The following is a 27,342-nucleotide window of genomic DNA, read 5'->3' as shown; positions in this document are numbered from 1 at the left end:
CCCCTCTTCAGGAAGGAATTAAACTAGCCAAAAGAATCAAAACTAATCATATCGACAGGGTTTTCCCTGCCAACAACCCAGACACATTACTTTCTCTGAAAAAAATAGCCTGTAAATTCCATTTATGGTCATAGGGATGTGGGAATAAACTGTTAAATACTCAGTTGCTAATATATGAAGGGGCCCTAGACATATGATGAAACAATTTAATATGGAAGATAGAGACATGAAAAAACAAATTTTTAAAGCTTGAGGTATCAAAGAATACAGAGGGTGAAGAAAACAAAATGGCAACATCCTCAGAGGAATAAGGGAAAATATTTCATCGATAAATTTAAGAATAGAGTGCTATTTAAAAAATTACATTCAGGGGCGCCTAGGTGGCGCAGTCGGTTAAGCGTCCGACTTCAGCCAGGTCACGATCTCGCGGTCCGTGAGTTCGAGCCCCGCGTCAGGCTCAGGGCTGATTGCTCAGAGCCTGGAGCCTGTTTCTGATTCTGTGTCTCCCTCTCTCTCTCTGCCTCTCCCCTGTTCATGCTCTGTCTCTCTCTGTCCCAAAAATAAATAAACGTTGAAAAAAAAATTTTAAAAATTACATTCAGCCTGTAATTGTTCTTAGAAATTTAAAATTATGATAATAAAAATGAAAAAAAAGAGAAACCTCAATAGGCAGTTCACAAAATAAAATTTTAGAAATCACACAAAAAGTAAAGTATAAAGACAAATGACAGGGAAATTTGAAAGATAAGAAATTAAAATAAAATAAGAATTCAGGTGATACAATAGGAGTCCCAGTATGAATAAAGAGAGGAAATAAAGAGTTGAATAAATCACAAAGTAATCCAAGAAAAATTCTCAGAATTATTTAAGGTGAGTTTCTGTACTGATATTTAAAAAATCTGGTTTCTTATATAGTCAAGATGCAGAATAGCCTGAAATTTCCTAGCAGCAGTACTGGAAGTTGAAAGACAAGACCGCAATTACTTGAAGTGAGGCAAAGTAATTCCCAGTCTGTAATTCTGTACCAACCCAGAACTACATAACTGAAATTTTTTGATTGAAACTATTTCTTTTCCCCCTAATATGACATATTCTTACCCCCAAAATGAAACAAATAATTAAGCAGAAACAGAGACCCTAATCTCATCCTGATTGAAGATAGTAACCAAAAGCAATCACAACCAAATTCACAAACAATAGTTGCCAAATATCATGAACCTTCAACCAGATAAAAAGATGGAAGAATTGTGTAAGCAGCTGTCCTCAACTGGTATTTTTCATGAGAATCACTATTAGGTCAAATGTCACTAGATTTTGAAACAAACAATTCCCAACTCTCAGTGGCTTAACAGGTTTATGTCTTGCTCATGAAAATACCAAAGTGGATGAAACTCTCCGGTTGATTCCCTTCCTAGCTTTGGCTCAGGAGTCCCCTACTAGGTTATTTGAATTTAGTCAAGAGTAAGGGGAGAAGTGTGAATGCATCCCAACCCCAAGAGTTGGGCCTGGACAGTTGTCTCATAGACATCTCTTCCCTTGGAGAAGGAAACAAATATCCTTGGATAATTGGCCATTTCTTATAATAAAACAAAAGTGTAATAAAAGTCACTAATCCCCACCCTTTGTTCAAGAATGGTTTGACTTGAAAGAACTACATATGTTGTAAAATAATAATAATTGGAAAGGAGTAAAAACGGAGCATATGAAATAGAAGTATAAAATGTAAGGTGGAAAAACACAAAATCCAAAGTGAATGAAAAAACTTCTAGTTTATATTCATGTACTGCCTCATAGGTGCCACATATTGTTTTAAGAGCTTTACATATATACTATCTTTCCAATTTTTTCAACAATTCTAAAAGTTGGTACTGTTACCTCCTTTTTCAGATTAGGATACAGATTTATAGAGTTTAAATTATTTTCCTAGGAAATTCTCTGGTAACATGTAGCATTAAAATTCAAACCCAGATAATATGACCATGACCCCAGAGATATGGTCTGTAGTACGTTAAGGGCCTACCTTTATATAGTCTGTTTAAAAGATCCTTGGAAGTGCTCAGGAAGTAAATGTAAGAGAAAAAGCTATTTTAAAAATGAAAGACATTGATAATAAGACTAACAAATAAGAGAATAGACACTGTGAGATTACAGTCAGGTTTAAGAGAATAGAAAGCAATTATATATAAACAATGGTAGAGAAAAACCTAAGAATGTGTAATGGTGAATTTTATGTGTCAACTTGACTGGGATATATTGATCAGATAGTTGGTCAAGTTTTGTGGGTGTTTCTGCGAGGGTGTTTTTGAATAGGATTAACATCTAAATCAGTAGTCTTTGAGTAAAGCAGAAATGCCTTTCATATTTGGATGGACCTCATCCAATCAGTTGATGTCCTGACTAGGACAAAAGGATGGACCATCCCACAGAATCATCCAAGTAACTGCCTTCAGACTGGAAATGTAGCATCAGCTGTCCCTGGATTTCTAGCCTACTGGCCCATTCTGTAGATTTTGGACTTGCCAGCCTCTATAATTAAGTGAGCCAATTCCTTATAATAAATCTAATTATAATAAATTATAATAAATGTCTATATATACACACATCCTATTCTGTTTTTCTGGGGAATCATGGCTAATGGAGTATGAATATGAAAGACTGATAATAGAAATTAAAGATAATTACAATTGTCATTCATGAATTAAATAGCACCCAAAGTATTCCAAGTTAGTAAAGAATAAAACTTTGTTGAATAGAAGAGTCCTGAATTTGAAAATTATCTCAAGAAACCTTGATAAAAACTGACAACACCAAGATAATATGGTTAATATGTTGGACTATATAAATAATGAATAATTCTATAGGAATCTTGGCATCAAAGAAAGTCAGGCACAAAGGTGGAAAAACTCAGACTGGTTTTAGCCTTTGCCAAAATTAAGTGCTGTAAGATGGTCAGGAATGTCTATATAAGGGGTGTAGAGAATGGCTTCCTTAGGAAATATACAATATCCCAATGTTTTTTTACCCAGTCAAGTTGCCATTATGGTATAAAGACATTTTTATTTTCAAAAATTCTGACTATAGTATCTATGGGACTTTGAGGCATTATTACTTAAATAAGTACAGGAAAATAGGAATTGAATAAAATAATTTAACATATTTATGAAGAAATCCATATCAGTAGTTCCAGAAAAATCATTTGGCAAAATTCAGTATCCATTCATGATAAAAACTAGGAATAGAAAACTTCTTTGACCTGATAAAGGACATCTATAAGTATCTACCTAACATAATGAATGCTAAGTGATAGAATGTTTTGCCACTCTTATGGACTGCATGCTCTATCCCCAAATTCATATGTTAAAACTCTAACCCCCAGTAAGATGGTATTAGGAAGTTGAGGCCTTTGAAAAATAATTGGGGTTAAATTAGGTGGTGAATGTAAGGTGGTGAATGGGATTTATGCTTTTATTAAAAATTAAGAGACATGGATCTCTCTCTCTGTTCTGTTGTGTGAGCATATAAAAGGAAGATGGCCATTTGCAAACTAGGAAGAGTGATCTCACCAGATACCACCTCTGCTGGTGCCTTGATCTTGAACTTCCCAGCCTCTAGGACTGTGAGAAATATGTGTTTGTTGTTTAAGCCACCTAGCCTGTGGTATATTTGTTACAGCCTGAACTGACTAAACAGCCCCTAAGATTAGGAATAATTCAAGGATGTCTGCCTTTTCTACTTTCAGTCAACATTTTACTGGAATTTCTGGATAATACAATAAGAAAAAGAATAATAAATGACATACATTTTTTAAAGGAAAAAATAACCTTATGTTTTTAGTGACCTAACTCTGTATATAGGAGATCACAAAGAAACTCTACCAAAGCTATCAGGAATATAAGAGAGTCTAGCAAAGTCACAGGAAACAAAGATATTGATGTTGTTAAGATGTTCATTTCCCCCTTACTGATCTGTAGATTCAGTGTAATCCCAATCAAAATTCCAGAAAACATTTTTGTGAAAATCGGTTCTCAAATTCATATGGACATGCAAAGATCCTAGAATAGTCACACAGTTTTAAAAAGAAGAACAAAATAGGGCCACCTGGGTGGCTCAGTCGGTTAAGTGTCTGAATTCGGCTCAGGTCATGATCTCACAGCTCTTGAGTTGGAGCCGGCTTCAGGCTCTGTGCTGACAGCTCTCTTTGCCCCTCCCCCACTTGCTCTCTGTCTCTCTGTCTCCCAAAAATAAATAGACATTTAAAAAATAAATAAAAATAAGAACAAAATAGAGGACTTACATTACCTCTGTTTTTTTTTTTTAAGGGCTAGGTAGTATATATTTTAGGCTTGTGAGGTATATGATCTATTGCAGCTACCTCACTCTACCTTTGTAGCATGAAAGCAGCATAAATAACATATAAACAAATGGGTGTGGCTTTATTCCAATAAGATATTTTTTACAAAACAGGTGGCCATTCCTTGGGTTATAGTTTGCTGACCCCTGCTATAGAGATATATACCGTGATTGGTGTAAGCATAGACATATAGATCAGTGGAACAGAATAGGTCAGAAGTAGACCCACATACTAATGGCAGATTGATTTTCCACAAAGGTGCTGGGGACTTTAAAATGTTAAAGAATGATGTCTGCATTAAATGCTGCTAGAAGACTGGACATCCATATGGAATAAAATGAATCTTGACTCTTATTTAAAAAACTGAATTAGAGCATTGGCTTAAATATCAAAACATAAAATTTCTAGTAGGGAACTTAGGAGAAACCAAATTAATGAGCCATAAACATGTGAAAAGCTGTTTCACATTAAGCATCAGGGAACTGCCAATTAAAACCTCAGTAAAATATCAGCACGCACCAATAAATGGAAATGATGGAAAAGACAATATCAAATATAGGCAAAAATGAAGAGCAATTGGGACTCTTATTCTGGGTGAAAATGCAGAATGATCAAACTACTTTAGAAAGCAATCTGGCACTTTTGTATTTACTTTACACACTCACAATTATCACATAACTCAAGTATTCCATCTTCAGATATTTACCAAGAACAGTGAAAGAATATAGCTAACTGCACAAAGATCTGTGCATGGATATTCATAGCAGCTTTGTTTATAATAGCTAAAATGGGGGGCACCTGGGTTGTTCAATAGGTTGAGCATCCGACTTCGGCTCAGGTCATGATCTCATGGCTTGTGAGTCCAGCCCCACGTCAGGCTCTGTGCTGACGGTTCAGAGCCTGGAGCCTGCTTCGGATTCTGTGTCTTTCTCTCTTTCTCTCTGCCCCTCCCCCACTCACACTCTGTCTCTCAAAAATAAATAAACATTAAAAAAAATAAAAAAAATTAGCTAAAATGGCTAAATAATCCAAATGATCATTGTCAACTGAGAAAGGAGCTGAAATAAAATAAACGCATTTATTTGGGGTCTCAGAAATGCAATTTGGTGAGTACAGATTTGGGTAGCAATCCAATTGTCCCCTAGGGAACAAAAGTGAAGGTTTTATTTTAAAGATGAAAGGGGACGCTTGCATATGTTGCTTACAAAGATTTTGGCTGTTGTTGGCAGAAAACTAAACTTGGCTAAACATAATTGGCTGCTAAGGCTGTCACTAAGCAAAAGTTTGTTACTATAGCAAGTTGCAGATGTTTGTGCAGACTCCTTGGAATATTTAAGTTTGAATCCAACTCAGAAATTTGTGGTTCCATCCAGTGAGGAGGTACATAAGGCCCACCTCCTTAATGGCCTCCCAGTTTCATTTTAAAACCCCTTGATGTAAGTGACTCTGTTTTATTTCACCTTTCACATCATCAACAGGTAAATGTATGAAAAAGTTGTGGTGTATTCCTAAAATGGTGCACTACTTAGTAATAAGAACTGATGAATTACTAACAATCACAACAACATGGGTGAATTCGGAGTGAAAGAAGTCCGATATAAAAGTACACATCATATGATTCCAGTTACATGAAATTCTCTACCCTGTGGTGAGAAAATCAGATTATTGCTTGCCTTGAGCCATGTGGGCAATTGACTGAAGAACATGATAGAAATTTTCTTTATCTTACTTATGGAAATTATTACATGGATATTTACATTAGTACTAATTCATATAACTGTTTTCTAAAAATGGATGCATTCTATTGAGTGTAGCCACAAGTTAATATAGATAATAAAAATAATGAGAAAATAGAGGCAAACATCTGGTGTAAAATTGATGGGGATTTATTTAGTTTGAAGGTTGCAGAGGGAGGGTCTTGGAGGAAGGTTTTAAGAGGAAAGAAACATGGTTTCTCTGGTAACTTTTTGAGGATTCTAATGATTAAGAATATAGGTAAAAGCTTCTGATTTGTTCCTAGAATTTGTATTTGGAATCTCACCTGCTTATTTATTCAGTGGGCATTTATTCTTTTATTTTCCTATTATTTATATCTTGATGAATCTGTATTTATATGTATCTGTACCTCTCTTTGTGTATGTGTGTCTATATATATATGTATACATATTTGTATATAATGTAGATGATGATTACAAACAATATAAGAATTAAAAAAATGTTTTATTTAACTGATGTCCTCTGTCTCACAGAAAAAATCAGATGTTGAGCTATTGAAAAGAATTCTGAAAATTCAAATCATTATGGATAAAGCCTTGGTGCGTATTAATGATATATTTCATCATATCTTTGTCTTATGTTTAAATTCAAAGGGAATATGAAAAAGAAACTTCCCTTGGTTGCAATACAGTTATTATCCTCTGTTCACATTATGTATCTCTGTATAGCAAGACATAAAAAAAATGTTGTCTATTGGTTTTACATTGACACATGGGGACCAATATTTATGATGTTGATTTCCAAATCATTATAGAATTCTAGCAATAATGTATAGATATGTATGTATGGAAGGGTTCTACTACACTAAATCTGTTGGATTACAGCTAGCTATAGAAATTTCTGAATCTGCTCCAAATTGTGGTAAACTCTTTTCCTTAAGTAAGTTTCCATTTTAAAACAAGCTATTTTATTACTCAATTGGAGATCCTTGTTAAATATTATCTTTTATAAGATTATGTGTACAATTGCTTGAGTTCTCTACTGGAAGTTTCGTATTTGAAAAATGAGGTTTATTCATAGGAATATTTGTTTAGTTATGGAAATTTTTGTTTATGTAATCAGTTTGAGCAAAGTCATATGAGTAAAAAGTTAAAAGATCAGATTTGTCCATTATCACTGATATTTTTGCGTAAAGTGTCTCAGTGAGTGTCATAATGTCATAAAAGGAAATATTTAGGTCTTTAAATAATTTTTAAAAATCAGTAACTTACTGTAAAGAATAGATAGACAAAATAAATAAATAATAAAAAAGCACATATAGTTTTATTACCAGGTGATAAATCATATGCACACATCCTGTTTTTAATGTGTACATGCATATTTGTATGTATTCATATACCTTGTTTTATATATGCTATTTTGTAAATTAATTTATAATGCTTTATTTTCCACTTATTAATGAAATATATTATTTCAATTTAATTTTGATGTTCACAATATCCAATTAATAAAATATTTAATATAATTTAATCTGATTTACTAGCTAATTCCCTTTGGGAACTTTTTTCATTTTGTTTTAATGATTCAAATTATTATTTAAATTCTAATTAGTTAACATATAATGTAATATTAGTTTCAGGGGTAGAAGTTAGTGATTCATCACTTACATAATGCCCAGTGCTCATCACAAAAAGTGCCCTCCTTAAATACCCATCACCCATCTAACCCATCCCCTACCCAGCTCCCCTCCAGCAACCTTCAGTTTGTTCTCTGTGCTTAAGTGTCTCTTTTATAGTTTGCCTTTCCCCTATGGTCATCTCTTGTTTTTTGTTTTTTAAATTTCACATATGAGTGAAATTATATGGTATTTGTTTTTCTCTGACTTATTTTGATTAGCATAATACACTCTAGCTCCACCTACAGGTTGCATATGGCAAGATTTCATTCTTTTTTATGGCTGAGTGTATATATATATATATATATATATATATACATATATATGCATATATATGTGAACAATATATATATGTAATATATATGAATATATATGTGATCAATAGCCAAGTTATGGAAAGAGACCAAGCATCCATTAGTTATTAATGGATACAGATGTATGTACAAAGATGTACATAGATGTACATGTACATGTACATCTACAAAGATGTACATAGATGTACATGTACATGTACATCTACAAAGATGTACATAGATGTACATGTACATGTACATCTACAAAGATGTACATAGATGTACATGTACATGTACATCTACAAAGATGTACATAGATGTACATGTACATGTACATCTACAAAGATGTACATACATCTGTATCCATTAATAACTAATGGATGCTTGGTCTCTTTCCATAACTTGGCTATTGTTCCCAATGATGCTATAAGCTTCAGGGTGCATGTATCCCTTTGAATCAGTATTTTTGTATGCTTTGAGTAAATACCTTGTGGTGCAATTGCTAAGTCATCGGGTAGTAGTATTTTAACTGTTTGAAGAGTCTCCATACTGTTTTTTCAGAGTGACTGAGCCAGTTTGCATTCACTCCGACAGTGTAAGAGGGTTCCCCTTTCTCTGCATGCTTGCCAACACCTGTTATTTCCTAATATTTTAATTTCAGCTATTCTGACAGGTGTGGGGTGGTATCTCATTGTGGTTTTGATTTGTATTTCCCTGTTGATCATTGATGTTAAGCATGTTTTCATGTGTCTTGTTAGCCATCTGTATGTCTTCTTTGGAAAAATGTCTATTCTTGTCTTCACCCATTATGTAACTGGATTTTTTTGGGAGGCGTTGAGTTTGATAAAAGTTCTTTATAGATTTCGGATACTAACCCTTTATCAGATAGGTCATTTGCAAATACCTTCTCCCGTTCCATAGAATGCCTTCTAGTATTATTGACTATTTACTTCCCTGTGCAGAAGCTTTTTACCTTGATGAGGCTTCAATAGTTCATTTTTGCCTCCAAGATGTGTCTAGTAAGAAGTTGCTACAACCTATGTCAAAGAGGTTGCTATCTGTCTATCTGTGTTCTCCTCTAGGATTTTGATGGTTTCTTGTCTCACATTTAGATCTTTCTTCCATTATAAATTTAGTTTTGTGTAGGGTGTAAGAAAGTGGTCCAGTTTCATTCCTCTGCTTGTTGCTGTTCATTTTACACAACACCATTTGTTGAAGAGATTGTTTTTCTCCCCGTTGGATATACTTTCCTGCTTTGTCTAAGATTAGTTGACCATATAGTTTATTCTTTTTCTTGTGGGCTCCTATCATACCAATGTTACTATCCTTTAAGAAGTCACTGAGTTCCCAAGTCTACATTCATGATCCAGCACCTTTCAATCCCTCTTATTTTCAGCTTCATTATTTTCCATAATATCATGTTTCATCATTTGTTCTTTCCTCTGATTCTTCCATCCTTGTGCTCATTACATCCAATTGGTTTCACATCAGTTACAGTATTTTTTATTTCATTCTGAAGTTTTTAGGTCTTTTATCTCTATAGTAAGGACTCCCTGTGTCTTTTATACTTTTCTCAAGCCTAGCTGGTATCCTTATGACTGTTGTTTTTAAATTCTGAGTCAGACATATTATTTATATCTGTTTCAATTAGATCCCTGATAATGACCTTTTCTTGTTCTTTCTTTTGGGAAGTATTCCTCCATCTTGGCATTTTGTCTAGGTCTGTCTTATCCTGTGTGTTAGGAAAGCCTCTTATGTTTCCTGCTCCTGGAAGTAATCACTTTATTAAGAAGAGGTCATTTACTGTCCAGGGCCTGATGCCTCAGGAAGTGTTTCTGGCATATAATGTGTGCACTTTGCTGCTGTGTTTGGTTGCCCTTTCCTTCTGTTCATTTCTTGGCAGAGCTTTTCCTTGCCTGCAGTGGGGAGTGTTTGGACCTTGTTCAGAGTGTGGCGAGTTTTAAAAGCTGTATTGAAAAGAGGCCTGATCCTATTTCCACTAGAGCTCTCTCTCTCTGTCTCTCTCTGTCTCTCTCTGTCTCTGTGTGTCTGCCTGTCTCTCTCTCTTTCTCTCCTCTCTCTCTCTCTGAAATCAGGGATCCTTCCCCTCTGCAGCACCCATGATTCTGACCCCCCCCCCCACCAGCCAAATCACATCTCTGCACCTCCTACCTTACACAATACGGCCTCTTCTCTCCCTAGTCAGGCAGTTTGTTCTGAAGGTCCTCAGATATATTTCTTGGGTGTTCAGAATGATCTGATATTTATCTAGCTTTTTCCAAAGGAGGAGTTAAGCATAGTGCCCCCAAGGGCTGCTAATTAAATCTAAATAGCCTTTTTTTTCTTTCTCCATTTAGCTGGATACTCTTACTATTCCAATAAGAACAGAAGGCATTTTCAATGCAAATGACATGCAAAACAAAACAAAGAAACCCCAAAACAACTACAAAAAATTCCAAGAGTTCCTTAAAATATGCTATGATTAGTATTTCTTCATTTATGTTTGGTTTATCTGTCTTAAATTTTGAAGTATAGCTTTGTAAACAGAATATTGATAGGTCTTTTTTTTTCTCTGCTCAGATAATCTCTGCCTTTGCAAACTCTTGTGTTTACTGTTAATTTGTCTGCTTGATCTATGAATGATTAAGAGAACTATGTAAAAATTCCTATGATAGTCAATTTCTATTTATAATTTTGTTAAATTTTATTTTATACATTTTGTTGCTATGCTATTAGTTATAGTCAAATTTAAAATGCTTTCATGTTTCTTGATAATTGAATATTTTTATCAATGCATTGTAATAATTATTATGTCCATTTTTTGCTTTGTTTTTTCATATTAATGTAACTGTTATATTAAGTAATATAACTATCATATAACATACGCTTTTTGTCTATTATTTTACTTGTATATATTTTCATGCTTTGACTCTTAATATCTCTATGTACTTATAATTTAGAGGTTTTTATTTTAATTTGCACATAGTAGATTTTAATAGTCTCTGTCATTTGCCTACTATTTGGTCTGTTGATAATTTGTGATTATTGACATACATGGTTTTATTTCCATACTCATATTTTTTATTTCCTTTGTCTTGCTTTACATATTTTCAGTTATGCAAAGGATCAGTCACCTTCACTCATACCACCCATGCTGCACTGTGTAAATATACAGTATCATTTATTGTGAAAGGTTATAGACAGAGAAATAGCAAAGTATAAATAATATTTATTTTATTAAAAAAATTTTTAATGATATTTATTTTTGAGACAGAGAGAGGGAGAGAGACAGAGCACAAGCAGGGGAAGGGCATAGAGAGAGGGAGACACAGAATCCAAAGCAGGCTCCAGGCTCTGAGCTGTCAGCACAAAGCCCGAAGCAGGGCTCAAACTCAAGGGCCATGAGATCATGACCTGAGCCAAAGTCAGGCACTTAACCAACTGAGACACTCAGGCGCCCCATAAATAGTCTTTAAAGACCTATGAGGATAACATCTTTTGGCCATATCAGAGAACTCTATCCATCACATTTGATTTTCTGTTAGTAGTCTTCTATAGATTTGTTGGAAATTATTGAAGATACCAAGTTGCCAATTTTATGTTTTCAGCTAACACCTACAAATGTGTGCACACATAATTAGAAATATTTAGAGAAAATATGATTTCTGTTTCTTTGAATGGACATATTCTTGAAATTATTCACTATTATGGCCCTCAGAGCTCTGTGTTTAGAAAGTACACTCCTTATCCAGGATATATAGTCATGTCATCTTATTTGGATGAAGGCAGATGATGGCAGCATACTATAGCAGAAAAAAAAAGACAGTAGTTTAGTTAGTTGGAGACTTGAGTTCCGCTTCTTATCCTTTTGACTATTTTCTGTATATGTAAGAGACGATCACAATCTTCTTACTTTAAGGTTACATTCTCTTACATTCTGTATATGTAAGAGTTCTGCTTCTTATCCTTTTGACTATTTTCTGTATATGTAAGAGGTAATCACAATCTTCTTACTTTAAGGTTATTGACTAATATGTAAAGTCCCTAGGTTTATGCCTAAAACTTATGAAGCACTTGATAATAATTCTATTTTTCCCTTTCACTTGAGCATTGCATTATTTTAACATTTTGTATCCATTTAAAATGTGTTAGTTTAGTAATTTTCATTAGTGATTAAGAAACAAAATTTGTATTTCAGTTTGATTTAATGGGCTCTGAAGTAGCAGCTGCAACTGAGAAAGTTGTCCATATCGTTGGTGTAATCAACACTGTAAGTATTCATGTTTCATTTAAATAAGAAACATTCCATATTAATGCAGTAATATTGTTTGTATATGTAGCATTTCTAGGTTTTTTGAAAGTATAGTCCTACCAACTAGTTTCATCCACCAATGGATTTCATCTCCAAAAAAGTGTAAATTGAATATATATTAGCATTATGTATAGAGATGTAATGTTATATTTATGATAACCTAAAACTGTATATTATGTATCTTCTGTTTTCAGATATTTTCCCAGCTTAAAGTGACAGTTATGCTAACTTCTTTGGAGCTCTGGTCTGATCAAAATAAGATTTCACTTAGTGGGGATGCTAATGAAGTACTACAAAGATTTGTGTCATGGAAAGAACAATTTTTGTTTCAGAGATCCCATGATATGGCATACTTATTAATGTAAGTATCTTATTTTCATTGATATAGGGTTTATCAAATTATTTAATATCTTAGCTATCAATATTATATACAAAATATGTTATGCATTTATGACAAGACACCTCAAAAAAGATTGTATATATACCATATTGACAAAAAGAAAAATATAAAAATCTGAAGACAATGTAAGACACTAAGTCATAGTAAGCCATTATTAGAGTAGACTGTTTATCTGTGGAAATGTAATAAACTTGAAAATTCAGAAAACCTTGAGATAAGCATGGGGACTCAATGATTTTAAAGATTTTTTCAGAGGTAAATAATTGAAACCAGTATTTTAACTTTAAATACAAAGTACATTAGTTAACAGAATGCAATAGTTGCATATAATGCTGGTTAAAATAATATATCAAAATAGTAATGTGGTTACCATCTGGTATATCTATACTGACCAAAGGAGTAGCTATTTAACTACTTGCACTATTTCTTTCAAGAGTATATATGTTTTTTTGTTTTAATTATTTGATTATTTAGATGCAAATAATAAAAACAGTTCTGAACATCTGAATAATATGCAATAGATTTATAAATCTATCGATGTTTCCTGTGGAATTTAAGGGCAGGTTTGGAGACTCAGGAGCTATAATAACTAAGGATTGAAATGTATAAGGACACTTTCTACATTCTATCTCTTTTTTTCTTTTTTCTTTAAAATAATTTTTTTAATGTTTATTTTTGATAGAGAGAGAAAGAGAGAGAGCACAAGCAGGGGAGGGGTAGAGAGAGAGAGCAAGACAGAGAATTCGAAGCAGGCTCCAGGCTCTGAGCTGTCAGCACAGACCCCAATGTGGGGCTTGAATCCACCAACTGTGAGATCATGACCTGAGCCAAAGTCAGAAGCTTAACCGACTGAGCCACCCAGGTGCCCAATCATTTTTTTCTTAATGAGTCCACTGCATATTCTGTCTCCTTGTCTCCCTGTCCTCCATTCCAACATTTTTTAGATACTGTAAGGGTTCACTATGTGCAAATCATGGAAGTAAGCTATCTTGGCTTGTACGTCTTAGGACTATATCCATCCAGTGATGGCAACAGTGATAATTAATGTTTTGGAAGGATTAGGCACTGCTGGGTTTTGAGCTGTATACCATATAATGTTAAAGTAGACTTTAGAACTTAACTTTGTAGGAACTGTGTAGGAACTGTAGGAACCATAAGAACCATAGGAACTGTAGGAAACATAGCTTTAGGGACACCTGGGTAGCTCAGTAGGTTAAGTGTCTGATTTCCGCTCAGGTCATGATCTCATGATGGGTGAGTTCGAGCCTTGCATCAGGCTCTGTGCTGAAGTCTGGAGCCTGCTTGAAGCCTGGAGCCTGCTTCAGATTCTGTGTCTCCCTCTCTCTCTCTGCCTCTCCTCCATTCAGACTCTGTTTCTCTCTCTCTCTCTCTCTCTCTCTCTTAAAAATAAGTAAACATTAAAAAAATTTTTTTTAAACAAAGCTTTATTGAGAAATTTAATTCTTAAAAGTCATTAAGTCAGTAATAATTTAAAATGCATTTATTCAGAAGAAAAAGTTTATTATATGAAAATGTATTATTTATTATAGTTATAGGAACCATCTTCATTATGTGGGAGCAACATATCATGGAATGGCATGTAATCCAAAGTTTGCTGCAGGAATTGCTCTGGTATGCATTTTATTCCCATGTATTCAGTAATTATCTCATGTATTAAAAGTTAATATCTACTTCAAGAAACAAAATATGTATAGTTTTCTACCATGCTGTTTTGACAAATTTTTATAAAATGCTTTCTTTGTTAGATTTGAAACTCAAATGTTATAATTTTTAAAGTCTTTTGCTATTGTGGTAAAATACACATACCATAAAACTACCATTGTTGCTAGTTTTAAGTGTACAATTCAGTAGTACTAAGGTAAGTTCACATTGTTGTAAAACAGATCTCCAAAACTTTTCATCTTACTTAAATAAATATTTGTACTTTTTGACCAACATGGTCCTATTTTCCACTTCCTATTTCCAATCTAGCCCCCAGAATCCACCATTCTATTCTGTTTCTGTGAGTATGACATTTTTAGATTCCACATATAAGAGAGATCATATAATATTTGTCTTTTTGTGTCTGGCTTATTTCACTTTGCATAATTTCATCCAAGTTCATCTATGTTGTTGCAAATGGCAGGGTTTCTTTCTTTTTATGGCTGAATAATATTCATACAAATACATATATATGACATTTTTTATACATTTATCTGTCAATGGACACTTAGGTTATTTCCATACCTTGGCTACTGTGAGTAATGCTGCATGAATAGGGGAGTGCAGATAGCTCATCAATATATTGATTTTAATTATTTTGGATATATACCCAGAAGTAGGTATTTGCTACATCATATAGTAGGTCTACTTTTAATATCATGAGGAACCATCACACTTATTTCTAGGATGATTGAAACAGTTTATAATTCTACCAACAGTTCACATTTTATATTAATCACATCTTTATCAACATATTATCTTGTTTTTGTTCTTGTTTTTTAATAGCAGCTATCCTAACTGGTATGAAGTGATATTTCATTGTGGTTTTGATTTGCACTTCTATGATTACTAGTGATATGAGCATATTTTCATATGCTTTTTGCTTTTTGCATATTATCTCTGGAGAAATGTCTATTCAAGTGCTTAGTCTATTTTTTTTTTTTACCATATAATCCAGCAGCTGTCCTCTTTGGCATTTCCCAAATGACTTGAATACTTATGTTCACATGAAAACCTGCATATGAATGTTTATAGTAGCTTTATTCATAATTGCTAAAAATTGGAAGCAACCACGATATCCTTTAATACATGAATGGATAAACCAACTGGAGTAAATTGATATAAAGGAATTTTTTATTCCAATTTTTAAAAATGAGCCATCAAGCCATGAAGACATGGAGAAAAATGCGTAGTGGCTAGTGAGAGAAGCCAATCTGAAAAGGCTACATCCTGTGTATTCTGAAAAAGGAAAAATTGGAGATGGTAAAAAGATTACAGGTTGCTGGGGGTTGTGTCTTGGTGACATCATTACTTTCCAAGTGTTTTTTTGAAGACAAAAATGCTACCTGCAAGTTGTCATTGTATTCTGTCTTTAAAAAAAAATAATTTGGCTCTCTCCCAAAAATATTTCTGAAGTCAAAACTGATTGAAAATTCAACCCTTAAGAATCTGTTTATTTTTCTAAGTGTTCATTGAAAAGTAATATAGTTACTGAAACAATGCATTCTCTTCTAAAATTTTGTTAAAGCTTATTGAAATATAATATGTAATAAAACCATATGGTAGCATTAATCTTATTTTGTTATATATCAGTGCTATTTGGATTAAACATACTACAACCCAAAAAGAAAAAAAAAATTGCCTATTTTTTTTTCTAATTTTCCATAGTCTTAAGAAAATAGTGATATTTGGCACAGTAGTTTCTTAAATTTGTATTTGAATTTAGGTTATATGGCCAAAAAGAAAAGATCAAGGGGGTAAAAAAAAAATGACTCCTGTCAAGAAACAGAAAAAACAATTCTGTTTTGTTTTGTTTTGTTTTGTTTTGCATTTAGTATCCACAGATGATAACTTTAGATGCATTTTCAGTTGTTATGGCACAGTTGCTTGGAATTAATCTGGGATTAACATACGATGAGACCTACAATTGTTACTGCCCAGGAACTACATGCATAATGAATCCTGAAGCAATGTAAGATTTTATTTTTATCAAATCTGTGTCTTCTTTTGGGAATTGTTTGTAGTAGTCACTGATGTATAATCTCTTGCAATACAACTTGAGTAAGAATATTTTTATTAAATACATAAGGTGCTTGTTTAAACTTATTTAAAGTGGAGTATTTCATATTGTGGAAAATGTGCTTAATATTTCTACATTCAATGTTACACAGAAAGTGAATGTTGATGATTACTTTCTGGGGGTTTACCACACTCTTGAGGTGAAATTCATTCAACTAACAATATTATGTAATAATCATCACAGTAATCACTGTGTTGCAGGGATTGTATTAGTCTTACAAATGGTTAACAAGATAGATATGTCCTAAATATCTTAGTCTATCAGGGTCTAAAAATTAAAAATTAGGCACAAGAATAAACAAAGAATAAACTAAGCTTATGCCAAGAAGGAAATAAATAGGGAATACATTTGAAGAAGAAACCTTCTGATAAAGGAAAGTTTTCCTGAGGAAACAGTTATGAGGGAAATTAATCTGGTCATGTAAGGAGCTTGTTGAAAACTTTTCAGGGCCAGCAAATGAAGTGATATTCGAATAGCAAGTAGATTGAAAAGCTCAAAAGACTAGAATAAGGAAATTGGGGGAAGGATAAAAATGAAAAAGAAAATGGCTGGGACTATAAGGAAGAATGTTTTAGCCCTTGGGGAAAGAAAGTAAAAGGCAATGAGACTAAAGCATAACAAGTCAGGGAAAGAAGTCAGGCGGTGATTCAGGAATGTATGAAAGAGCCTGATTATGTAATCATAATGCAAGAGTTGGAGTTTTATCATAAATGTTAACAAAACACATTTTAAGTTGATTTATGCAGTATGGATAGTAAAATTACCTTAACATGAATATAAAATATATCAGAGGGAACAACCATATAGTAATATTTTGGAGATGATTCTCATGAATACAATATATGAAGATTGAGAGGGAAAAAGATGTGAAGAATTATTTGTAGGCTTTTAAATATCACAATTATTAACAGATATTGAAAAAGGCAATTATTTAGGGAAAGAGAAGTCTTAAGGGCAGTTTATGTTAATTTGGGGATTCTGAGTCATCAGAGTTAAATACACAGTTATACAGGTTCTGATCTCAGAGGACAAGGAATTTGAAATGTGTGAGCCATCAATTTATTGATGGAAGTTAAAACCATGAACTGAATATTTTGAAAGAAGGTGAAAGAGTGATAAGAGAGAGGTGCCTTAAGATTTAGCTTTGTGTCCTTTCGTATTTACAGGCTGAGTAATTGAGGAAAACCAGTGATATGTAGTGAGAAAGGAAAGAAGAAAATATTAGAACAAGAACCAAAATGGAATGGAGTTTTACCTAGGGAAGAATATGTTGTAAGAATAAGGGAGAGGATGGTAAAAGTATCAGCATGGTATTTTAGCCTCCCACAAAATGGTATTTTATTCTCTCAAAAATACAGAGTGAAACTTGGAAAATAAACAAAAAAATAAAAGCACAAGTTTCCCAAATTGAAATGCACCAAAAATACCACAAGGTATTTCTCTCCAAATAACTGGATATGAGGATCACCTAAAGGTGCACAGAGGAGAGACTGTTCCCTCTTCTTGGAACACATCTGTGAGAGGTGGCATTCACAGAGGTGCCTCTCCAGGGACACAAGAGTTGGTTGGTGCCATTTCCCTCACCTGTCCCTCAGCATAAACGCAGAGACACTTGCTGGGGAGGGGGGTAACCTGAATGGACACTGGCCGTTTAGGCTGCTTGCTTCAAATCTAATGTCCCTGTGCTCTCGTGTGACTGCCATTCACGGTAAATCTGCATCCATCCCAACATAGCCAGACCTTCCCCCAGAAGACCAGCACAGTCTCCCACCATAGCACACCCCTAAAGTTTGGAGTTTTAAAAGTCAGCAGCTTGGCTGGGATAGAGCTGCACTGTGTGGCTCCAGCCAAGCAAGCAACCCAGAGACAGTGTGAAGACAGCAACCTGAAAAATGCCTGGGACATAGAAGGGGAAATTATTCACTCTTCCGAGAGTCCTTCCCTGAGAGCAGCAGCATGGAGACCCCTCTCTGAGGACAGAGTAGCTGGCTGGTGCCATTTCCCTCTTCTGTCTCTCACCAGCTTCAATAAACAGCACAGCTCCAATACTGGCTGCCTAACCTGCAAGTCCCACCCTCCTGTGCTCTGCTGCTACTGCTTTTCTCAGGCAAGGGTGCCTAAGAACCAGTGCAGCAGGCCCCTTCCCCAGAACACCAGCAGAAACACCTGCATGCACCACATCTCCCAAACACAGTTTTACAAGGCTTCAGTTCTAGTGGAAGTAGCCTCAAGTCTCATTTAACAAGCTGACTAGAGCACACTTAGTTAAAACTCACCAGTCTGGTCAGGGTCCAAACACTCCCCACTATAGGCTAGGAAACCTTTTGCAGTGGATTGGCCTGAAGGATAGAGCAACCAAAACACAGCAGCACAGTGCACACAGAACACACCAGAGACATTCCCTGAATGTCAGCTCTTGGGCACTATATGACCTTTTCTTCATAAAGCCATTACTCTCAGGAGCAGGAAGCATAACAGGTTTCTCTAACACACAGAAGAAGAGACTTAGACAAAATAACAAGACAGAGGAATTCATCCCAAAAGATAGAACAAGAAAGGTTATAGCCAGAGATCTAAGAGAAATTATCTATCTATCTATCTATCTATCTATCTATAATATGCTTGATGGAGAATTTAAAGCATCAATTATAAGCATACTCGCTGGGCTTGAGAAAAGAATGGATGATATCAGGGAAGCCCTTACCACAGAGAGAAAAGAATTTTAAAAAATCAGAAATAAAAAATGGAATAACTGAAATTTAAAACAGATTGGATGTAATGACTACAAGGATGGACAAAGTAGAGGAATGAGTAAGTGATACAGAATATAAAATAATGGAAAAGAATGAAGCTGAACAAGAAGGAGAAGGCTTATTTGAGGAAATAAAAGCTGAAAACTTTCCTAATCTGGGGAAGGAAACTTCCCTAATCTGGAATCCAAATCCAGGAGGTACAGAGAACTCCCATCAAAATCAACAAAAGCAGGCTAACACCAAGACATATTGTAGTTAAATTTGCAAAATATAGTGATAAAGAAGACATCCTAAAAGCAGCAAGGCAAAAGAAGTCCCTAACTTACAATGGAAGACACATAACTCTAGCTGCAGATCTCTCCTCAGAAACATGGCAAACTAGAAGGGAGTGTCATGATATATTTAATGAGCTGAATGAGAAAAACCTGTAGCCAAGAATACTCCATCCATCAAGGCTATAATTCAGAATAAAGAGTTTCCCAGACAAACAAAAAACTAAAGGACTTGTGACCACTCATCCAGCCCTGCAAGAAATATCAAATGGGACTCTTTGAGTGGGAAGGAAAGACAAAAAGGGACAAAGACTGGAAAGGAACAGAGAAAATCTCCAGAACTAATGACAAAACAAGTAATAAAAAGGCACTAAATATATCTTTTTCAATAATTACTCTGAATGTGAATGGACTAAATGCTATAATCACAAAACATAAGGTATCAGACTGGATAAAAAACAAGATCCATCTATATGCTGTCTGCAAGAGACTCATTTTGGACCTAAGGACACCTGCAGATAAAGTGAATGGCTAGAAAACCATTTGTCATGCAAATGGAAGTCAAAAGAAAGCTGGAGTAGCAATATCAGACAAACTACATTTTAAATCAAAGACTGTAACAAGGGATGAACAAGGGCATTATATCATAATAAAGGGAACTACCCAACAAGGTCTAATAATAGTAAATAGTAAATCTCATGCTCCCAACATGAAAGCACTCAATCAATAAAAATAGCAAACATAGATGAATCCATTGATAATAATACAATAATAGTAGGGGAATTTAACACTCCACTTATACTGATGGGCAGATCATCTAAGCAGAAAATTAACAGAGAAACAATGGCTTTGAATGACACAGTGGGCTAGATGGACTTAACAGATATATTCAGAATATTTCATCCCAAAGCAGCAGAATACACATTCTTTTTGAGTCCACATGGGACATTCTCTGGAATAGATAACATACTAAGTCACAAATCAGGCTTAACAAATATTAAAAGAATGACATCATACCATGCATATTTTCTGATCACCATGCTATGAAACTTGAAGTCAACCATAATAAAAAATTTGGAAAGACTACAAATACATGAAGGTTAAAGAACATCTTACTAAAGAATGATTGAGTCAACCAGGAAATCAAAGAACAAATTAAAAAATACATGGAAACAATGAAAATGAAAACACAACAGTCCAAAAAATTTTAGATGTAGCACCAGTGGTCCTAAGAGGGAAGTATATGGCAATGCAGTCCTACCTCTGGAAGTAAGAAAAATCTCAAGTAATAATCTCAAATCTTATCCTTATACTTAAAGGAGCTAAAGAAAAAATAACAAATTAAGCCTAAAGCCAGCAGAAGGGAGAAAACAGTAACGATTAGAACAGACATAAATGATACAGAAACCTAAAAAAAATAGAACAGATGATGAAATCAGGAGCTGGTTCCTTGAAATAATTTAAAAAATTGATAACCCCCTAGCCAGACTTATCAAGAAGAAAAGACTCAAATAAATAGAATCACAAATGAGAGAGTAGAAATAACAGCCAAGACCACAGAGAAACAAATTTATAAAAGAATATTATGAAAAATTATATGCCAACAAATTGGACAACCTGGAAGAAATGTATAAACTTTTAGAAACATATAAACTACAACTGAAACAGGAAGAAATAGAAAACTTGACATGATTAGCAGCAAAGAAATGGAATCAGTATTCAAAAATCTCAGGGCAAACAAAAGTCCAGGACCAGATGGCTTCACAGGTAAATTCTATCAGACATCTAAAGAAGATTAATACCTACTCTCTCAAACCATTCCAAGATATAAAAAAAACAAAGGAAAATTTACAAACTCATTTCAGCAGGCCAGCATTAACTTGAATCAAAAACCTGACAAAAGACTCCAGTATAAAGGAGATTTACAGGCCAATATTGAAATGAAATGGATAAAAAAAATTCTCATAAGGTACTAGCAAACTGAATGATAGTACATTAAAAGAATCATTCACCATGATCAAGTGGGATTTATTCCTGGGCTACAAGGGTGGTTCATACTTGCAAATCAGTCAACATGATACACCATATTAATAAAAGATAGGATAAGAAACATATGACCATATATGAAAAACCCATTGCTAATATCCTCATTAAGGGAAACCTGAGAGCTTTTCCTGTAAGGTCAGAAACAAGATGGGGATGTTCACTCTCACCATTGTTATTTAACATAGTACTGGAAGTCCTAGCCTCAGCAATCAGACAACAAAACATAATAAAAGGCAAGGAAGAAGTCCAACTTTCACTATTTACAGATGGCATGATAATCTGTATGGAAAACACAAAAGACTTCACCAAAAATTGCCAGAACTGATAAATGAATTGAATAAGTGGCAGGATACAAAATCAACATAGAGAAATCTGTTGCATTTCTATACACCAGTAATAAAGTAGCAGGAAGAGAAATCAAGCAATCGATCCCATTTACAACTGCACCAAAAATCCTAAGATAACTTAGAATAAACTTAACCAAAGAGGGAAAAGATCTGTACTCTGAAAACTTTTGTAAAACACCAATGAAAGAAATTGAAGATGACACAAGGAAATGGAAGATCACTCCATGCTCATGGATTGAAAGAACAAATATTGTTAATATGTTTATATCACCCAAAGCAATCTACAGTTTTAATTCAATCCCTATCAAAATACCAACAGCATTTTTCACAGAGCTAGAACAAACAATTCTGAAATTTGTATGGAACCTCAAAAGACCCCAAATAGACAAGAATCTTGAAGAAGAAAAGCAAAGCTGGAACTATCACAGTTTTGGACTTCAAGTTATGTTACACTCCTGTAGTGATTAAGACAGTATGGTAGTGGTACAGAAAAAGAATCAGAGATCAGGAGAACAGAATAGAAAACCCAACAATGGACCCAAAATTATATGGTCAACTAATTTTTTTTTTCAACGTTTATTTATTTTGGGGACAGAGAGAGACAGAGCATGAACGGGGGAGGGGCAGAGAGAGAGGGAGACACAGAATCAGAAACAGGCTCCAGGCTCTGAGCCATCAGCCCAGAGCCCGACGCGGGGCTCGAACTCCCGGACCGCGAGATCGTGACCTGGCTGAAGTCGGACGCTTAACCGACTGCGCCACCCAGGCGCCCCTGGTCAACTAATTTTTGATAAAGCATGAAAGAATATCCAATGGAAAACAGACAGTGTCTTCAACAAGTGGTGTTGGGAAAAATGGACAGCAATATGCAGAAGAATGAAACTGCACCACTTTCTTACACCATACACAAAAATAAATTCAAAATGGATAAGGGGCCTAAACGTTAGACAGGAAACCATCAGAATCCTAGAGGGCAACACAGGCAGCAACCTCTTTGACATCAGCTGTAGCAACTTCTTGTTAGATGTGTCTCCTGAGACAAGGGGAACAAAAGCAAAAATGAAATATTAGGACTTCATCCAGATAAAAATCTTCTGCACAGGGAAGGAGCACTCAATAAAAGTAAAAGACAATGTTTGGAATAGGAGAAGATATTTGCAAATGACGTATCTGATGAAGAGTTAGTATCCAAAATCTATAAAGAACTTACTAATAAGCTCAACACCCAAAAAGCAAATAATCCAGTTAAACAATGGGAAGAAGTCATGAATAGGTCTTTTTCCAAAGAAGACATAAGATGGCTAACAGACACAAGAAAAGAATCATCTGAGAAATGCAAATCAAAACTACAATGAGATACCACCTCACACCAGTCAGAATGGCTGCCGTTAACAACCCAGGAAGCAACAGGTATTAGTAAGGATGAGGAGAAAGTCCCACTGTTGGTGGGACTGAAAACTGGTGCAGCCACTCCGGAAAACAGTATGGACCTTCCTCAAAAATTAAAAATAGAACTGCCATGTGATCCAGCAATTGTACTACTGAGTATTTACCCATAGGATCCAAAAGACTGATTTGGATAAAACAGAAGAGTGGTCAACATGGTGGAGAAGTAGGGGATCCGAAGTTCCTTCTTCCCTCAAACACAGTAGTGTTGAGGCCAGCGGACTTGGAATTCCAAAAGTCCAGGCTTCAGAGTCACAGAGACATCTCCAGGGGCCCACGGGGACAACTTGGCAGGCCATAGGTGCATGATTGTGAACTGGGAGAGATATAACAGGTGGCGTAGGCACAGAGAGGAGGGATCCTCTTTTATGGAGAGACAAAAGGAAGAGAAAGAGAGGGTGTGGAAGTGTAGGGTTGTATTTGGACAAGAGAAAAACCATGGACTGGAGATCGGAAAAAAACGGAGAAAGATCCAATTTCTAACTGCAGGGCTTTCTCGGGACTGGGACGGGCTGCCCTGTTTCATGCGCCTGGGAGGAGGGGAGCTAGCCCTGGGCTTGGTAACTAGCTCAGAGGCACAATCCACAGTGGGAGAAAGCAATCCCCTCCCTGGAGTGCTGGGGGAATAAGGTATATAGTCATTCTAAGGACAAAGGACCCTACCTGCGCCCGCCAGCCAGAGGCCCATTATAGGCAGGGCACTTCCCAGAACCTGGGTGTGCAGAGCAAGATCTTTTAAGACGTCAGGGTTTGAATTCCAGTCAAGTGCCTAGTAGGCGTGGGAGACTGTGGAGCGGGGCAGAGGGAAGCAACCTGCTCTCACCTATGCAGCACTGTGAGGACAGCCCGAGGGGGAGGGACACCTCAGGGGACAGTGTCACCATTTTTCTCCTCATCACCAAAAAGGTGGGGCTTCGGGGTACCAAGGGGCCCACAGTGGAGGCGGGACGCCTACACCAAACCACACCCCTCCGGACATGGTAACTAGCTATCTATTGGAGCGGGATTGATGCTGACCAATCAGACAGCCCTCTTCCAGACCAGTGCAGCCACTGGTTCTGAGGCACCCAGGGTTTTGCATTTTTTAATTTAATTCTCGGTCAATTCTATATATATATATTTTTCTTCTTCTTCTTCTTCCTTTTCTTCCTCTTATATTTCCCTTCTCTAGTCTGGTTATTCTGGTTTGTTTAAGCAGACATATTTAATATGTTCTCTTTACACCTGTTCTGTATCTCCTTATTCTTTATTTTCCTCTCTCTCTAGATTAAACCGTATAGTTTCTCTGCCTGGTCTATTTTATTTTATTTTATTTTATTTTATTTTATTTTATTTATTATTTATTTTATTTTTCCCCGCCCCAGTCATTTCTCTCTTTGTATGGGATAAGGCTTCTTCCACCACCACCACCACCCCCTTTTTTAAAAAAAAAATGTTTGTCCCAAGGTTACTTCAGATCAAAACACACGTGGTGGAGGGTTCAAACCACCACTACAAGTAGGGAGATATGGCAATCAGAGTCTCAACAACAGACAGCACGTAACACACTGCAAAAATACCTCCTGATGGGCCAGGACTTGGACAATGTATGACCCCTCTTTAATATCATAGTGCTTGCCAGTTCAGGACACATAACAAGCTATTAAAACATATAAGGGAAAGAAAACTAGCCAAAATGATAAAACAGAAGAATTCTCAAAAGAAATTCCAAGAAGAAATGACAGCTAAAGAATTGCTCTAAACAGATATAAGCAATATATATGGTCAAACATTTAGAATAATAGTCATTAATCACTGGGCTTGAAAAAAGCATAGAAGTTAGCAGAGAATCTATTGCTGCAGAGATCAAGGAACTGAAAAATAGTCATGACGAATTAAGAAAAGTAAATGAGGTGCAGAATAAACTAGATGCAGTGACAGTGAGGTTGGAAGAGGCAGAGGTGAGAATAAATGAAATAGAAGACAAAATTATGGAAAATGATGAAGCTGAGAAAAAGAGAGATAAAAAGTACTATACCATGAAGGGAGAATTAGAGAACTAAATGATTCAATGAAGGGTAATAATATCCATATTATAGGAGTTCCAGAAAAAGAAGAGAGAGAAAGGGGCAGAAGGTTTACTTGAACAAATTATAGCTGAGAACTTCCCCAATGTGGGGAAGGAAGCAGACATCCAAATCCAGGAGACATAGAGAACTCCCTTCAGACATAACAGGAATAGGTCTTCTCCATGACGTATTATAGTGAAACTGGCAAAATACAAAGACAAAGGATTCTGAAAGCAGCTAGGAATAAACAGGCCTTAACCTAAAAGGGTAGACACATAAGGTTAGTAGTAGAACTTTCCACTGAAACTTGGCAGGCCACAAGATAGTGGCAGAAAATATTCAATGTACTGAATAGGAAAAATATGCAGCCAAGAATCCTTTATCCAGCAAGACTATCATTCAGAATAGAAGGAGAGATAAAGGCTTTCCAAGACAAACAAAAACTGAAGGAGTTCATGACCACTAAACTAGCCCTGCAAGAGATCCTAAGGGGGACTCTGTGAGTGGAATGCTGCAAAGACTACAAAGGTCCAGAGATACCATCACAAGCATGAAACCTACAGATAACACAATGACACTAAATCCATATCTTTCAATAATAATGGACGAAATACTCTGATGTAAATGGTGTAAATGCTCCAATCAAAAGACAGGGTATCAGAATGGATAAAAAAAAATGGATTAAAAAAAAAAACAAGATCCATCTATATACTGTCTACAAGAGACCCATTTTAGACCTGAGGATACCTTCAGATTGAAAGTGAGGGGATGGAGAACCATCTATCATGCTGCTGGAAGTCAAAAGAAATCTGGAATAGCCATACTAATATCAGACAAACTGGATTTTAAACTAAAGGTTGTAACAAGAGATGAAGAAGGGCATTATATCACAATTACAGTGTCTATCCATCAAGAAGAGATAACGATTATAAATGTTTATGCACCTAATTTGAAAGCACCCAAATATATACATCAATCACAAACATAAGCAATCTTATTGATAAGATACAATAATTGCAGGTGATGTTAATATTCCACTTACAACAATGGACAGATCACCTAGGCAGGAAATCAATAAAGAAACAATGGCCCTGAATGATACACTGGACTAGATGGACTTGACAGATAAATTCAGAACTTTTCGTCCAGAAGTAGCAGAATACACATTCTTCTCAAGTGCACATGGAACATTCTCTAAGATCACATACTGGATCAAAGACTGATTTCAAGGGATACGTGCATACCCTGATGTTTCTAGCAGCATTCTAGACAAATTATGAAAAAAGCCCAAATATCCATTGATTGATGAATGGATAAATATGTGAGATACATATATATATATATATTAGAATATTATATATAATATATTAGAATATTAATATTCTAATATATATTATATATATAATATATAATATATATTATATATATTATATATATTATATATATAATATATATATAATATATATTATATATATAGAATATTATATATATATAGAATATATATAGAATATTATATATAATATTATATATAGAATATTATATATAAATATATATATTTATATATATATATATATATATATATAAATATATATATATTATATATATTATATATATATATATATATATATATATTATATATATTATATATATAATATATATATAATATATATTATATATATATATATATAATATATATTATATATATAGAATATTATATATATATAGAATATATATAGAATATATATATATATATATATAGAATATATATAGAATATTATATATAATATTATATATAGAATATTATATATAAATATATATATTATATATATATATATATTATTTATATTATATATAAATATATATATTATATATATATATATA

The 27,342-nt window shown here is 34.7% G+C and overlaps 1 protein-coding gene across 5 annotated transcripts in view; it reads left to right on the top strand.

Moving 5' to 3' along the window:
• Positions 1–27,342, top strand: part of LOC101097721 (A disintegrin and metallopeptidase domain 3) — a 149,596-nt gene that overhangs the window by 43,517 nt on the left and 78,737 nt on the right. For all 5 annotated transcript variants that reach the window (XM_011281509.4, XM_011281510.4, XM_019828530.2 and 2 more), the window contains 5 exons: positions 6,601–6,666; positions 12,234–12,305; positions 12,542–12,708; positions 14,298–14,379; positions 16,305–16,441. In XM_011281509.4, the coding sequence (XP_011279811.1) occupies positions 6,601–6,666; positions 12,234–12,305; positions 12,542–12,708; positions 14,298–14,379; positions 16,305–16,441 (524 nt within the window). The remainder of the gene's footprint in view (positions 1–6,600; positions 6,667–12,233; positions 12,306–12,541; positions 12,709–14,297; positions 14,380–16,304; positions 16,442–27,342) is intronic.

The sequence above is a fragment of the Felis catus genome, chromosome B1 (genome assembly GCF_018350175.1).
Source record: "Felis catus isolate Fca126 chromosome B1, F.catus_Fca126_mat1.0, whole genome shotgun sequence".
Taxonomy (NCBI): Eukaryota; Metazoa; Chordata; class Mammalia; order Carnivora; family Felidae; genus Felis; species Felis catus.
Note: the sequence above shows the minus strand (reverse complement) of the source record. Positions and strands in the feature narration are given on the sequence as shown.